We start from the raw sequence: 17166 nt of genomic DNA on the forward strand, positions 1-17166 counted from the left end.
GGATGGGGATGAGGCTGGGTTTTGGAGGTAGAATTGACAGAACTTGCTGGAATGGGCAGTAAGAGAAAGGGAGGAATCTAAGATGATACCTACTTTCCAACTTGAGTCAACTACCTGCCTCTTTATTAGGAAGAGAGAATCTGGGGTCAGGAGATGGGAATAAACCTGAGAGAGAAAACTCGATTTTGATTTAAGTGACTTAGCTTAGCATAGTCGTTAGGAATATAGGCTCTAAAGCCAGAAGACCTTAGTTACCTTAGTTTAATCCTAACCCTGCTATGTATTAAATGAGTTAATATCAGGCTAGTTACCTTGTGTGCCTTAGTTTCCGCCTCTGAAAGATAGGGATGATAATAGTATCTGCCTCATGGGATGGTTGTGATGATTAAATAAGTTAGTACGTGAAAAATGCTGAGAATGGGGTCTGGCCTATAATAAGTGTTCAGCATAGTTTACTGAATTTAGCTGTTTTACTAGCTATTCTTATTTAGATATACTGTAGTTGGAATGTGAGTTATCTTAAAGTGGAGAGTTTAAAAAGGTAGTTGGATATGTGAATTTGTAACCCAGAAGGCTAGCCTGAGGTAAATTTGAGGACAACCACCTAAAATTGGTATTTATGTTAGGGAAATAGTAAAGAAAAAAGAGAAGGGGGCCCAGGATTGAGCCCCAAAGGAGCCCCAACATTAGAGTTCAAGAGGAGGAACCTGAAAACAACTGGTAGTAAAGGGAAAACCAGGAGACAGTTCATATCCATCATCTTTCACCAACATTGCTTCCTAATATGTTCTGAGAAGTTAGGGCATTATATTGTCTTGGGGTTGGGGACCTTGTCAGACCGAGACCTAACTTCTGCTGTTACATTGTTCGTTCTCTGCATTCTGAACAACACTGTTACTCTTATGAATTCTTCTAGACAGGATAATGAGCTCCATTAATATTAAATTACTCTCTGCCTTCTTTCCCAGAGTTAAAAGACTATCTAAGCTATAAATACAAGTTTGACTGACACTCAAAAATAAATGATCTTTCACTGTTTCTAGCAGCAGGATTCCTTTTCTAAGGTAATTGAGGTTAGAAAAAGAAATTTTAAGTGATGCAGCAATGTTCTATTTGAATTGTTACGGTCCGGAATCGTCCCCCCTCAGACAGACAGAGGACACACACGATAATGCAAGTCACACAGCGAGGTTTATTTCCAGCCAGCTGGGTCCGAGTCTCTGCCCGACGCAGCGGGTTTTAACAAGGACCCCAAACACTTAAAGCCAAGGGTTTATATAGCATTTTCAAGGCACTCAGTAATTTTCCATAGCTTCAGAGAGTACAAGATAAACTACAGGACTTACATAGCTTCAAGGTGTATAAGATTAACTACAGGACAAGGAGTATAAGATAAGCTACAGGACTTGCATAGCTTCAAAGAGTATAAGATTAACTTAACTACAGGACAAGGAGTACAAGATAAGCTACAGGACTTCTGGTCTCCGTGCTGCAACTGCCCACATCCTGGAATTTACAATTAGGTTGTTTCAAGCTAGGTGCTGTTAACCCTGACCTTAAAATAGCAGTTCTCATGCTAACGGTCTCTTACAGAATCAAATAGTAATACTGCATGCCTTGTTCTAATTGCCAGAGATTAAGCTGGGTAATGACTATCTGATTCTGTAGGCTTAATTTAGCCTCAAAGGCTTGCTGGTGTTTAAGACTTTAAAATAGTAAATGTTTTGTAATGTCCTGGATAATAATTGCAGTGCATTTGAGGTTTCTTTCATATTTCACATATTTGAAAGGAATGAGAGAATAGTTAGTAATTACTTTTATTGATCATTTAAATCACACGATAAAAAGGTACAGAAGAGTGGATTATTCACTTGAGTAATTAGTTTTTTACACCAGCATCACCATAGACATGTGAGTAATGTGTTGCACTGTGACATTATGATGGCTATGATATCACTAGGTGATGGCAGTTTTTCAGCTCCATTAAAATCTTATGGGACCATCATCATAAATGTGGTCCCTCATCGACTGAAACGTCATTTGTGGAGCATGACAGTACTAGGAAACAATGAGGAACTGTCATAGATGGGAGAAAACTAAGGAGACACAACCACATGCAGTATGAGATCCTGGAATGGGTTCTGGAACAGAAAAAGGAGGAAACAGGTGAAATTCAAATAAGGTCTATAGTTTGATTAATAGTATTATACAAATGTTAATTTTCTGGTTTTGATAATTACACTCTGGTTAGATAAATTGTTACTTTTTTGATAAATTGTTACTATTAACGGAAGCAGGATGAAGGGTATACTTGAACTCTATTATTTTTTGCAACTTTCCTATATACCTTAAATGATTTCAAAATAAAAACTTAAAGAAAAAATTGTTGTTTATTGATTTAGAAGATCAAAGGATAATGTTTGAAAAACGTGTATGTGTGACATATTACTCATATTTTACTTTGAGTAGAAGTAATAACATTTTTGTAAGATTTTAAGGGAGTGGCAATGAGCTATAACAGGAAATGTCGGTACTATGCATAATACCAAACAGCAGATTATCCAAATTAATTTCTGATTAATTTTGCAGATTTGTCTGTCTAGTCAAACTTATTTTATTCATTGGGTAGACACACCTGGCCTGAGGAAGGAAATGGCCATAAAAATCGTTAAGTCTTAATGGTTACCCATATATGATCACCAGATTTAGGAAAAGAAACCATTGCATATAGTGGAGAAAAGATGGGCTTTTCAATAAATGGTTCTGAGTGAAATCAATGAGAAGAAACAGATACTTCAAAGGCGACATGCATATGACCGATAAGCAGATAAAAATATTCTCCGCATTGTTAGTTATAAGGGAGATGCAAATTGCAAGCTCAGTAGTGAATCATGGCCCCCCTCCAAAATGGCTAACATTAACAGAACTGACAATAAAACCTGCATGTGGTACAACCAGAATTCTCACACTGCCGTTGGGAGTGTAAATCATATGACCACTTTGGGAAAAACTAAGGCTAAGTAAACGTCTACCCTATGACCCAGAAGTTTCACTCCTAGAAATGTACCCCACAGAAATGAATGCTTGTGCCCATCATAATGTTACTGGGAGTGACATTTTTCTTCCATTCTTGTCTTCTTGAAGGAAAGAATTCAGTCAAGAGAAAGAATTAAGGGAGTTGCAGAAAAGCAAAGTTTATTAATTAGTAAGAAAGTCCACTCCAAAACGTGGAGCAGGCTGACCGAGAAGACAGGGAAGCAGCCTCTCCTCACTTACTGCGTGAGAATTGTCTTTCCCTCTCCCTCTCCAATATCTCTCATTCTCCCAGCTAACGTGCCCCATACTCCCTACTTGCTCCCAAGGTCGTTTGAGCTCATGGAAATAGCCACGAGAAGCTGGGTGTACATTCTGATAAGCAGGATGTTTTCCCATCCCTCTCCAGCATTTTTCCTTCTTCTTGCTTTAGGGGCAGGTGTGAGCCTGCTATCCTGCTGAGCTAGTTGTTTTGTGTCCGCCTTTGTTTATAATATCCTGCAGAGCAGGATATCTGTGACCTAAGTAATAGCAGCTGCAAGGGGCCTCCTAACTGAGGCTGGTTCCCTCCTTCTGCTCATTTCTACCTTTCTACCTACTTTATCAATAAGCCGTGAATAAAAATGGTCAGTGGCTTTATTTATAATAGCCAAAAGTTGGAAACAATACAGGTTTCCACCAGTGGTAGAATGGGTAGGTATGGAGTGATCATAGATGAAACAGTATAGGCAAAATAGGTGATGGGGATTCATTATACTTCTCTGTGTATTCTTATATGTTTCTGTGTATGTTTGGAAGTTTTGATAATAAAAACTAAGCAATAGAAAAAAAAACACAGGATGATCAGCTGGGGCTTTCCATAATGGCTATTGGCACCACTGAGCAGCTCTCCTTGCACTGTGCTAAAAGGGCCCCAGGCTACCTACCTGCTCTCTATTCACAAACCCACAAACAAGCGTGGCAGTCTGCACAACTTGTCCCCTTGTGCATACTCATAAAGATCCCAACAGTCTTGAGGAAATAGATTATACGTAGGCAACAGCAAGGGAAACTGAGCCATAGGAACCACCTGACTCTTTATGCTCATCCGCACCCTTCCCTCCTTCCATTTATCTTGTAAATCACATGGCTCAAAAGTTTGCATATTCTACACCTTGCTCATTTTCTTAAAAGGATAATCCAATGAATATTTATTTTCTAGGAGATCTTTTTACAAAGATGTAGATGTATGAAGACCACTAGGGATAGTGAAGTAACTTGGATAAGCAAGGCCAGCTGTTACTGTCCCTAGACCTGAAGGAGAAATGGGAGGGAGGCTGGGGTTACTGGAGCTGGGAATGTGTGAGTCATACAGTTAACCTCTTCATAAGAAGTGGTGACCTTTGGTCTAGGGCCATAGCCAACCCAGGGCAACCTGATAGCCAGAGGTAGCCTGGCTCTCTATTCTCATCCCTCTCTCTAATCTCTGGGCTCCTCACTAGCTGAACTCAATTAAAGCCAGAGGGTAAGGGAACCCTGTTGATAGCCCACACAGGTCAACCTCCTGGAGCAGAGAACTGGATGGTGAAAAGTGGATTTGGAAAGACAAATGGAAGACCTCATAGAATCATTCACCTACTTATCCGAATGTTCTACTTAACCAAACTATTTTGCCTGGTGTACATTTCCCTACTTTGCCTACGAGAGTACCATGAAAAAGTTTGCTTTATGTCTTAAAAATTAGCAACATTAAGCCTGCAGAGTCCCTTGATTTGTTTGAGTCCCTAAGTTTGCCAGGTTGAGTAAGAACTAAATTAGCTTAGGTGTCCAGTGCTGCTCCTCCTTTGCTCTTTCCTCATCTGCTGCTTCTCTGATGATTCATTTTGTTGTTTGCATTTGCATTTTAATGTTTTTGAAATCAGAATGTGATTTACAATTTAGCATAGATTTACCATGAGGATCATTTTTTTTCTCCAAATTTTTATTTTGGAAAAAAGAAAACCTTTCAGAAAAAGTTCATGTATGATGAACACCAGTCTGCTTTTTCATTAACAATGGATTACCTTATTCTTTATAGAATTATCTCTTATTAAATATTGACTAGATATAAAACAGTATTTGTAAAACATATCAAATAATGGTGCTACAAGTACTTGTGCACCCACTACTTGATTTAAGAAATTGATTTTGGGGGAAGCCAATTGGCTCAGTTGGCTAAAGCGCAGTGCTCATGGCACCAGGGTCGCCAGTTCAATTCCCACATTGGCCAGTGAGCTGCGCCCTCCACAACTAGATTGAAAACAACAACTGGACTTGCAGCTGCTGACCTGTGCCCTCCATAACTAGATTGAAAACGACTTGATTTAGAGTTGATGGGTCCTGGAAAAACATTCTGCTCTCCAATATTCCCCCCCCAAAAAAATTTTTTTTTTTAAAGAAAGAAATTGATTTTCACCTTACTTTCCAAAGAGCCCTACATGTCCCTTCCTCATTGCATATCTTTTCCTCTGACCTCAAAGATCCCACTCTTCTGAACTGTTTCTCATTCCTTTGCTTTTCTTCATAGACTTACCATGTACATTTATATCACTAATTGATCTGTTTAATTTTCATGTGCTTGAATTTTATATAGTGGATTCACACGGTATGCTTTCTTCTGAGACTGGGATATTCAGTTTTACTGTGTGTTAATGAGAAAATTATTCAGACATGTATTAAAGATGGTAAAGAAGACTTTATTCAAGAGGGACTACAGCAATAGGGGACAGAGACCGGGCTCAACTCCCACTCCAGCAAGCACAAGATTTATAACCAAGAAGCAGGGTAAGGGGTCAGCGGATAAAAAATTACTAAGAGGAAACATCAAGGCTACGGAGATTTTTTTTTTTAACTTTTATTTTAAGTGTTCTTCCAGCCGCCCCAAGGCTAGGGAGATTATTGCTAGACAAATTCAAATGGGGTTCTTGCTTAAGGTACGCCAGGGTGATAAGTTCTAGAGGGTTGGGGGGTAAGAATTTGATCAGATAGCAGAGTGACCAGATACCAAGTGTGAGGGATTTTCAATAAATTGTCTCATGATTCGTGCCAAAGCTGGACTAAATGGGCCAAGGACAGGGCCCAAGGTGTTTGGGCAGAGGAGAGAGTCTTTGTTGTCTACATCTAACTGAGAACACCTAATCTGCTTCTGGCATCCAACTGCAAGGGAATCTGGAAAATTTAGATTTTAGCTTTTTCTAGCCTGTGCCAAATAGGAAGACACGTTAGAAAGAAGGAATGAATGCATAGTGCCAGCTCACCATGTCCCCAGCAAATATGTTTAAGTGTATGGTAAGGCTAATCCTAGCCTTCTTTTTCAGAAATCTTCCATGCTTTAGCATCAACTTGTCTAGGTCTCAGGAAATCCTGTTGTGTTTTGTGTGACTATGTTAAATTAATCTGGTTACATCATTTTTTTTAAATGCCTTTATTTAGGTATAGTTTATATACCATAAAATTTACTCTCTTTAAAGTACAATTCAATGATTTTTCATAAATTTACAGAGATGTGCAACCTTAAAAAAAATGTCTAATTACAACTTATGCCTTTCTACTTAATGCAAATCCTCTTTAGTGGCCCACAGTAGTGTTTCCAAAATTTTCCATGTAAATCATGGATGTCTTTTATTAAATTTATTTTATTTCCTTCGCTTTAGGTTTAGTCACACATTGGTTCTCCAGTGAACATAATCACAAAAATCTAAATGCTGTTTATTGGTTTGGTTTTCTATTGTTATATAAGCAACCTTTATGAGACTTAATTATGTCAATATAAATATCCCAACATAAAAGTGTGGTTGGCAGGAGCTAATTTCCTTATTTTAGAGAGTGAGGAGTTGAGAGAGATTCCCTGAAGTTGACGTAATTACCTAGTTAACCCTTCCTAAATTTTTATAGCTTATTTTAAATCTTTAGGCCATACAACATGGATGAACCTTGGAAACATTATGCTAAGTAAAAGAAACCACAAAAGGTCACATACTGTATGATTCCATTTATGTGAAATGTACAGAATAGGCAAATTCAGAGAGACCAAAAGTAGGTTAGTGGTTGCCAGTGGCTGGAGGGATGGGAGAATGGGGAGTGCCTGCTAAGGGTGCGGGAGTTCTTTTTGGGAGAACAAAAATATTCTGGAATTAGTGGAGGTGGCTGTACAACTTTCTGAATATACTAAACGAAACCAGTGAATTTTACATTTTTTTAAATGGTGAATTTTATGGCATGTGAATTATATCTCAACAGAAACATTTTATGAGGGAAAATAAGACCCAGCCCAAATAACCATGTCCTTTGATAAATTCTTTATTATTCCTCTTGGATGAAAATAATATTGCCTGCTCTGAAGTCCCCTAGCTCTTCATTTGTTATCTCCTACTGAATATTTACCTCTCTTCCTAGTAGATGCTAAGCGTCTGAGAACAAAGATTATATCCTGTTAATCTTTGCAGTGCCACAATGTTTATCCCATGTGTCATGCAGGGTGTCATGCAGGGTTTCAGCTCCCGCTCCCCACGGAAGAACGCAGGACATGGTGAGGCCAAAAAGGAACACCAACGGAGCCATAGATAAGGGAGTCATACCACTATATTCTTGCTGGCGGCCTATATTCTCCCTGGTGGCCTATATTCTCGCTGGTGGACGGGCGAGACACCCGAAATAGGATCCACACGATCCGCCCGTCTGCTTTTCTGCCGGCCAACCAAACCAACCAGCCAGCGCAGCCACGGCAGTTACATCAGCAGCCAATTGGCCAATTGGCTACAGCCAATGGCCAACCACCACCCGAGCCAGCAACCCCGCAAACACACACAAGGCCGAGAGCCCGGAAACTGCTCTCTGGGACTCTGTCCCCACACCATGATACATGAATCTATTGAGTATTCATGAAATGAATTTTGGGTTTAAGAATAAAGTTATAAATTAGCAAGTTACAAAAAACTCTTCTGTATGAATATACTTCAATAAAAAATTATGAACAATCATCACACACATTCAAAAAGTATATTAGAACCTTCCTCCTGTTTTAGGGGAATAAAATTATGCCGTATTTCTCCCCCCCCCCCTCTTTTTCCGGCCCACCACTGCTTACCCCCTCTCCCTCTGGTTTAAGCCGTTATTTTCTCTGGTCGGCTGCTTACAGCAGCTCTCACAGCTGGCCGCTCACGATGGCTGCCGGCCACTCCAGGCAGCCCGTGGCAGCCCACGGCAGCCCACGGCAACCCAGCTCCAGGGAGAGCTGTTGTTCACAACCTTAGCTGTAGAGGGTGCAGCTCACTGGCCCAGGTGGGAATCCAATCGGCAACCTTGGCGTTAGGAGCATGGCGCTCCAACCACCTGAGCCACTGGCCGGGCCCGCCTTATTTCTTATTGTTCCCTAAGCTTTTAGTCTTAGAATGTGAGACCCCTGGAATAGGTACTTGAACATGAGTTTTCTGTTTGCCCCCGTGGGGTTTGAGGACTCTGTAGTTTGCTCTGAGTAGTTCATACCATTGCTATGAATTCAGCTAAAAATTATACTTCTCTAGACATAATGGTGAGAATATACACCAAATACTGTTTGTTTTCATGCACCATAGTGCCAGAAATTACAGAAAATTGAGACATAAGAATGACTAGGCAAGGATGATGTGGGAACATAAATCAGGTAGTTAGCTAGCTAGCTACAAGTTTTATGGGACGGAAACAAATCCAAGAAATAGAAGAGAAAGTAGAATTAGAAAGAGATTTCAGGGAACTCCTTTATGTGCCTATTCTGTTTCAGTGATAGTTTGACTTGAGTATCTGGAAACATTTTCTAATTATGCCTTTTGTGGCCTGTAGTATAGCTTTTTATAGGATCCTTTTCAAATTAGAACTGCATTATTAAGGCAGGAATTTAATTTAGGAAAGCATGTGAAGCCAGTGTGCTCTCTGACTGGGTTTGTGGAGCTACTGTGCAAAGACTAAGTAAAGGATATTCCTGTCACTGACCAGTACTATTACTGATTGTAAAAATCCCATTTCTTCATTTGCCTGTGACATAATTAAAAGGAATGAATTTTAATTCCTTAGAGTAGTTCTCATGTTTATCATGATATGCTACACATTATTTCAGGAGAATAAACATGTGCCAAGAGATAGAATGTACTATATTAGCCCATTTTATATTACCTACTCGGTGTTTTTATTAGATTTACACTTTGGTTCTACCTAAGTTATCTCATATGCTTGTCATATATTCAGTCTCTTCAATGTGGTTAAATAATTACTTATCGGAACAGAAGTTTGAATATTTCATCATCTCAAATTAACATTTTTTATGGTAAATAGTATCTCATTGAGTGGTGATAGGATACTTTATTTTATGAATTTCATTTTATTTGTACCTTTCAATTTCTCCCGAGTTTCATATTTTTTGAAAAACGTGGAAGTTTAAAATCTTTTCATGATGGGCCGGCCCGGTGGCTCAGGCGGTTAGAGCTCCATGCTCCTAACTCCGAAGGCTGCCGGTTCAATTCCCACATGGGCCAGTGGGCTCTCAACCACAAGGTTGCCAGTTTGATTCCTCGAGTCCCGGTGGGCAGCGCCCCCTGCACCTTTGAACACGGCACTTTGAGCTGAGCTGCCACTGAGCTCCTGGATGGCTCAGTTGGTTGGAGCACATCCTCTCAACCACAAGGTTGCCGGTTCGACTCCTGCAAGGGATGGTGGGCTGCACCCCCTGCAACTACCAATGGCAAATGGACCTGGAGCTGAGCTGCACCCTCCACAACTAAGATTGAAAGGACAGCAACTTGACTTGGAAAAAGTCCTGAGAGTACACACTGTTCCCCAATAAAGTCCTGTTCCCCTTCCCCAATAAGAAAAAAAAAAAAAAAAAAGTCTTAAAAAAAAAAACCTTTTTAAGATTATGTGAGATTTAGTTCTGGAGTGGTGGGTTTTTTTCAGAATAGGACATGTAATTCTCATTAAGATTAGTTTGTTATATTAATACTTTATATTAATAAAGGCTATATTAATATTTTTATTTTTGGAATAAAGCTTTGAGTTTCCTTGCTTGTTTACCTGTGTCTTTTAAGATCTATGAGGTAGTCAAAGAATATCCTGTAATGGGTTGGCTTCCATAAAATTAATTGTTTTCATTATAAAATATGCTTGTACACAATTTGGAAACCATCAAAGTAGACAAAGAAGAAAATAATAAACTTCTGCCTGAGTTTAAGTTTCAGAGATTGCTGTAAATTCTACTAGGCTTTGCACATAATAAGTGCTTATTCATGTCCAGTTCCTTTTAGGGCGACCACAGGATTTTCCCAGCACTTTGACCCCCAATATATTGCATTTAATCCACTTCCTTCACAGCTAGGTATCATACTGACTCTGGGGTTAGACTTCTTGGGTAGACTATCTCATCGACCATTCACTAGCTGGGTAACCTTGGGCAAGTTACTTGCCTTCTCTTAGTCATCTTTTTCTTCTCTAAAGTGGGGATATAATAATAGTACCTACCTCTTAAGCATTGTTGTAAGGATTAAATGAAATAACAGTGTGTAGTTCACTGAGGAAAAAAAGCACATTTATAAATGGGGAAAAGAGAAAGTTGACAACGTACCATATTTCCCCGAAAATAAGACCGGGTCTTATATTAATTTTTGCTCCAAAAGATGCATTAGGGCTTATTTTCAGGGGATTTCTTATTTTTTTCATGCACAACAATCTACATTTACTGTATTTGCCCGAAAATAAGACCTAGCCGGACAGTCAGCTCTAATGCGTCTTTTGGAGCAAAAATTAATATAAGACCTGGTATTAGATTACATTATGTTACGTTACATTACATTTCTTTACCTTTATCTTTACCTTTACCTTACACCTGGTCTTATAGTAAAATAAGACCCGGTCTTATATTCATTTTTGCTCCAAAAGACGCATTAGATCTGATTATCTGGCTAGGTCTTATTTTCGGGGAAACACAGTATTCATGTACAACAATCTACATTTATTCATGTACAAAAATCTACATTTATTCAAATACAGTTATATCATCTTCTTCTGGAACATGGTCATAAGTCTCCAAACCCCGAATTCTGGCTTGAATTTCTTGCAACTTCGTTTCCTGTAGAACCATTGGCCCCAATCTCTCATATCCAGCAATAGAGCTCTCCTTAAATGAGCACTTCTTGTCCATGTAGACTGCTCATAGTGCATTGGCAACACAGCTGTCAGTGATTTTATTCCATGAATTCTTCACCCAAGTCATGCCCTCTTGCAGGCTAGGCTTCACAAAGTTTCCACGTTGATTTCTCTCCATTCTATTTTCAATGTAGTCATTGATTTCCATGCACAAATGGTCCCTGAATGACTTGTTTATTGCAACATCAAAAATCGAGATAGGCAGTCATTCCTGTGGGAATTATTATTTGATCTATTATCTCTGCAAGGAAGGTCTTCGTGTCTTGAGCACAGTGAGTGCTGGCTGAGTCAGACTAGCAGACCTCTTTGGCCACCTCACAAAACAAGTGGCAGCATTAAATCGACCAATGCCCATATAACTGCTTGTGTGCACAAGGCTTTTTCGGTTTCAAGAACATAAATGCCTGAAACACATTCAACCTTATCTTTCTTGCCCTTAGTGATGATTAGAGGTGGGGCTTTCTTTCCATCCAGACTAATTGCCAAAGTACAGGTAACAACGTGCACTTTCGTAACTAGTGGGGGAATGTAGATTGACGAGGCACCCCTCTGACCAATTGTCGTTTGAGATCCTTGGCCCATAAACACTGCAGTTTCATCCATAGCACTCATGTTGGAGAGTTGGTATTTAGAAAAGTCGATGCCATCAACAAAGGACTTGAATGCAAGTGCATGTTTAATAATTTCAGTATCTTCTAGCTTGAACAGTGTTGTTGATCTTAGAGACAGTTGATATCGCTCAAGGAAGCCATCCAGCCAGTGTTGTGATGCTTTGAATTCTTCTGGGGATATTTCTAACTGTGGTGCCATTGCAATTTGCCATTGTGGGCAAATGCTTGAATATCAGCCCTGCACACAACCAAAACCTTTGCTGTCCTGTCAGCAGTCCATTCACAGATGATGTCTTCCAGCTCAGGAAATAATGGTTGCCCACCTGACGTGATCCACACTTGCTCTTCTTAGCATTTCCCTCGTCCACCTGTTGACTGAGGTTATCGTACTCTGCTTGCCATTTTCTGACCATTCGGAGATCCAACTTCTCTTTGCAGAAAGCCGTAAGATTCTTGGCCCGGGAGCCCTCCATGATTCCTTTCTTGTACTCAACGGAATAGCTTTCTTTTTGCACTCATCTTGTCTGGGGGTCAAAATATTATTCCCTTTAAATCTACCATTTAATCAAGTGTTAATTGAAGACTTACAAGACAGGAGTGGCAACAAAAATGATGACAGTTAAGAATGATGGTCCACACAAAAGCGACGAAAAATTGCAGGCACCAAAATTTAGAAAACGTGTCTTTATTTCACACGAGTGCATTAAGTACGTCCATTACAACACACGATGTATTGAATTATGAAGATTCACATTAGACACAGCGATGTCTGTTCGTTATCAAGTGCACACGTTATTCATGTGTGTGTCTATACTCTGATTGGTCATTCGGCAATAAGTCTCGAGTTCATCTGTTTACATAGGTGTTTACCTCTCATCCAAAGGCACCCGCTTGGGAATTTACAAATACTTATATATATATTTTTTCTTCTCCCCTTTCTTTTGCCCTCCCCCTCCCCCATTCTGGTTCAAGCCGCTGTTTCTCAGTCTAGTTGTGTAGGACACAGCTCCCTAGCCCATGCTGGTATTATGAGCTTTGCGCTCCCCCCAGCTGAGGCAGTCGGTCGCCAGTCGTGGGTCGGCTGCTCACAGCAGGTCACGGCAGCTCTCACCAGCTGCCTGCCGCTCACGCTAGCCACTGACTGCTCATGGCAGTGCATGGTAGTCCGCGGAAGCACACAGCAGCTCATTGCCAGCCACTCACACTGGTTGCCGGTCACTCAGGGCGGCACACGGTAGCCCATGGCAGCACAGAGCAGCCCACAGCAGTTTACACCAACCTCTGGCTGCTCAGCTCCAGGGAGAGCTGTTGTTCACAATCTTGGCTGTAGAGGTGCAGCTCACTGGCCCATGTGGGAATCGAACCGGAGACCTTGGTGTTAGGAGCACAGCGCTCCAACCATCTGAGCCAACAGCCTGCCCTTAATTATAATTTATATTGTCATTTATTTTAATTATTAATGTCAATAATATTTATTCATATTTAATTATATATTAGTATTATTTTATAATTCAATATGTCTGTTGTGTTTTGCAACGGACGTACTAAATATGGCTGTCTGGCTAACGATCTTAACTAGGGCTTATTTTTGGAGTAGGGCTTATATTACGAGCATCCTGAAAAATCATGCTAGGGCTTATTTCCTGTTTAGGTTTTATTTTCGGGGAAATCTGGTATATTCCATTGTAGTCATAGCTTTCTGCAGGGGAAAGAAAATGAGCCTAATACCCTCTTTGCTTCGTATGCAAATGACAGCACAAGAATGCATATATGTGTGTGCTTCTTAGTATAAACAGAGGCTTTCCCTTTGCATTTAAGGAACTTAAAATGCATTTAAGTTTATGCATGTAAGGCCATGTAAGATTACTAAGAGATATACATGAAATTTCTTTGTATGTACCTCTTCCCTCACAGAGGGAAAAGGAAAGTTAATTTAGCATTGAAATTATAAAATAAGCTATAAAATATGTATGTATCCTGAAAGAAATCATGATCTTTTATGAACTAATCATCTTCGGAGGCTGTTAACAACCTTAATTTTTTGTTTTCTTTTAGAGAATCAAATTTTTACTCCTTTAATAAAAATCATCAGCATCATTATAAATTTATTGCGTTAAATCTATACACCAATTTGAGGAATCCTCATTTTTTTAAGATGGCAACCTGTCTACCTGTCTTTGTTGACATCTGCATTCTGTCCTGGAATGTACTTTTAACTGTGCTTCTGTTTGTAAATATCCTGCTTAAAATGTTCTCTCATCTCTGAAGCTGAGGATACAGAGAGGATGGTTCTAAAACTAGAATACTTTCCTTTGGAGAAATAACCTATAGGAAGTGGCAGCCAGGTTGGTTCATGGTCATTATTCAAAGTGTAAGTCAACGGAGCATAGTATAGTAGAAGGAGCCAGAGACTGAAATCATAAAAGCAAGATTAGTCAGAGTTCAGCCTTTGATGCGAAGGCTCTCAACAAGTTACATAATCTGAGCCCTAGTTTCATAATCTGTTCTGTGAGAACAATAACATGTACCTCAGAGTTAAGAAGACTAGATGAGTTATGTGTGAAATGTTTTGGAAACTGTCAGCACTGTACAGATACTTTACCTCAAGGGTTTTTGTGCTCTGTTAGCTAGCGATAACCCCCCACACATTACCTTTAGAAACCCAGTCATACCATACTTTTAATCAGAATCTCCTAAAGATATGGAAACATGGCCTCTTGAATAAATGTTCAGTTTGTACTACTTTGACATAGGTATTGTTTTATTAGGTTGGTGCAAAAGTAATTGCAGGTTTTGCAATTATTTTTAACCTGTTAAACCACAATTACTTTTGCACCAACCTAATAGATCAGCACTGTTCAATAGAAAAATAGTACAAGCACAATATGTAACTTTAAATTTTCTAGTAGCCACATTAAAAGAGGTTAAAAGAAACAGGCGAGATTAACTTTAGTATTTTATTTAACTCAGTACATCCAAAATATAATTTCCATATGTAATCAATGTAAAAATTAATGAGATATTTTACGTTCCTTTTCTGTACTAGGTACTTGAAAGCTGGAGTATATTTTAATCTTACAGCACATCTCAATTCAGACTGCCCTCATTTCAAATGCTCAATGTCCACGTGTGACTGGTAGCTACTATATTGGGCATCTGTCCCCTTCTTGATGTTGGTTTTGTAGCAATGAACAAGATATAGAAAAGTCCTTTCTCCCAGGAAGTTTCCTCCTGCAGAGGGAGACAGACAATACACAAACAAATATGAATAAGATAATAGTGATATGTGCCATAAAGAAAATACAATAGTAATGTGGGGGAGTGCCTGGGAAGGACAGTAACTCGGGGGTGTTGACATTGAGCTGAGACCTGAGTGGTTAAAAAGGCAGAGCTTATCATGTGAAAATACGAGTGACATTTCTTCTAGTCTGTGGGAACTTCCCTAAGGTGGGATGATCTTACTGTGTTTAATGACCTAAGTGGTATGGCTGGATTAGCGTCAGCTAGAAAATGTGGGATGAGGTGAGACGAGATTGGAGAAGGCCCGGTCTAGGATAAACAGACGTGAAGTCCATGATAAGAGTTGAGGAGGAAAAAAAAAAGAAACTGAGATTTTATATTAAATGAGATGGGAAGCCAGTGGAGGGTTTTAATAGGGGCAGTGAGACACATACATGAGTTCATAAAATACAAGGTAGACAACTTGTATGTTAAAAAAACCAAAAACCTATTATATATATAATTCAATGGACCAGAAGACCAGACTTTTCTTTATATGTCTGTAAGCAGTCTTCCCCATTTTTGAAATAAACTATTGTGTAAATCAATCTTTTATTGATAGGCATTTATATGATTTAGGGAGAACCTTTTTTGAGCACTTTCATAAAGTATCATCTTCTCAAATTCCAAAGGAACTCTGGTGGTTTACTCCTTATAAAGTTTTTTGCTTATAATTGCTTTATAAACAAAGTACCTTTTTGGAGAGACTGAAAAAAATGTGTCAACAATGGCTCTATTACTGATTGTTTCTTTTTAACCTTTGGCAGACATGTGCATTGCTATTGCAATTTCTCTTCTCATGATCCTGATCTGTGCAATGGCTACTTATGGAGCATACAAGGTAAGCAGCTTTGAAATAAGCTGGGCCTTTTTCTCGGTCCCTTACACGGGTAATCTGTGTAGTTATCTGTCAGGAGTAAGAGGTATCATTCTCAGTTTTCTTTAAGAATCTTTGGAAGTTTCAATCTCTTGCTAATACTGCATGGTGCGAGGAATTCAATATCTGAGCCTTGTTTGTTGACTTCTTCTATTTGGCTTGCCAGTTGCCATCATGACCTGGTTTAATGAATTGCTATTCCTCCATTTAACTTCAGATTAAGAAAAGGTTTCTCTGAATTAAAAATTACGTTTTATAATACCGAACACATTAACAACATATTTTCTTTTATGTTTAGCAACACGCTGCCTGGATCATCCCATTCTTCTGTTACCAGATCTTTGATTTTGCCCTGAACACCTTGGTTGCAGTCACTGTGCTGGTTTATCCAAACTCCATTCAGGAATACATACGACAGCTGGTATGTGGCCGCCCGATTACTGAGGGAAACCTGGTTAAGTAAGATGTATGGAGGTATTCAGATAGACGTGTGCATATATAATTTATGGATTGTTAACTTGCATCTGAATTAGTGACTGGCGATTTTTGAGTGTTATCTTGAAGATAGGGATTTTGGTTTATTAGAAAGTGCTTTTGGAAAAATATAACCTGAGATAAGGTGGAAAATTAGATACCATACACCTACCTAACATAAGCGAGTTACTAATTGTCTTATTTTTGTAAAATGCAATTTACTCAATTATCAGGAAAGGATAGCTTTTTGCCTCTGTGTTTTACAGAAAAGTGGAACTCAATGGTATACTGTGTCACAAACTTACTTGACCATAGAACCCTTTCTTCCCTAAGCATCTTTTTGGGATTAGTTTTATGTCAAATGTCCTTTGTGACGATATATGTGAATATCGATGACTGGGTATTAAGAAATTTATGGAGGGTATGAGATTAGACACAGAATGTTTCTGTGTCTTTATGTTTTTTAAACTGTGAATATGTCTTAAAATTCAGTTTCTTCAAAATCTTAGAATGTTTTAAATGGAGACAATGTTCACTCGTTGGAGATTTTAATAGTAGTTTCTGAACGTGGGGGAAGGAGCAGTGTTTTTCTGGGATGGGAGAGAAGAGACTGGGGATTTGATGTGACAGCGGAGGCCAAGAAATTCAGTGGGAAAGAGGGGGTGGAGGGAGAGGAGGAAATGTGGCAACAGAAGTTTGTGATCT

At 39.2% G+C, this 17166-nt stretch overlaps 1 protein-coding gene across 1 annotated transcript in view; it reads left to right on the forward strand.

The window, feature by feature from the left end:
• LAPTM4B (lysosomal protein transmembrane 4 beta) overlaps nt 1-17166 on the forward strand; it is a 67441-nt gene that overhangs the window by 23130 nt on the left and 27145 nt on the right. Inside the window, exons 3-4 of the mRNA XM_033126405.1 lie at nt 15878-15951; nt 16286-16408. Of these exons, the coding sequence (XP_032982296.1) occupies nt 15878-15951; nt 16286-16408 (197 nt within the window). The remainder of the gene's footprint in view (nt 1-15877; nt 15952-16285; nt 16409-17166) is intronic.

The sequence above is a fragment of the Rhinolophus ferrumequinum genome, chromosome 14, assembly GCF_004115265.2.
Source record: "Rhinolophus ferrumequinum isolate MPI-CBG mRhiFer1 chromosome 14, mRhiFer1_v1.p, whole genome shotgun sequence".
NCBI lineage: Eukaryota > Metazoa > Chordata > Mammalia > Chiroptera > Rhinolophidae > Rhinolophus > Rhinolophus ferrumequinum.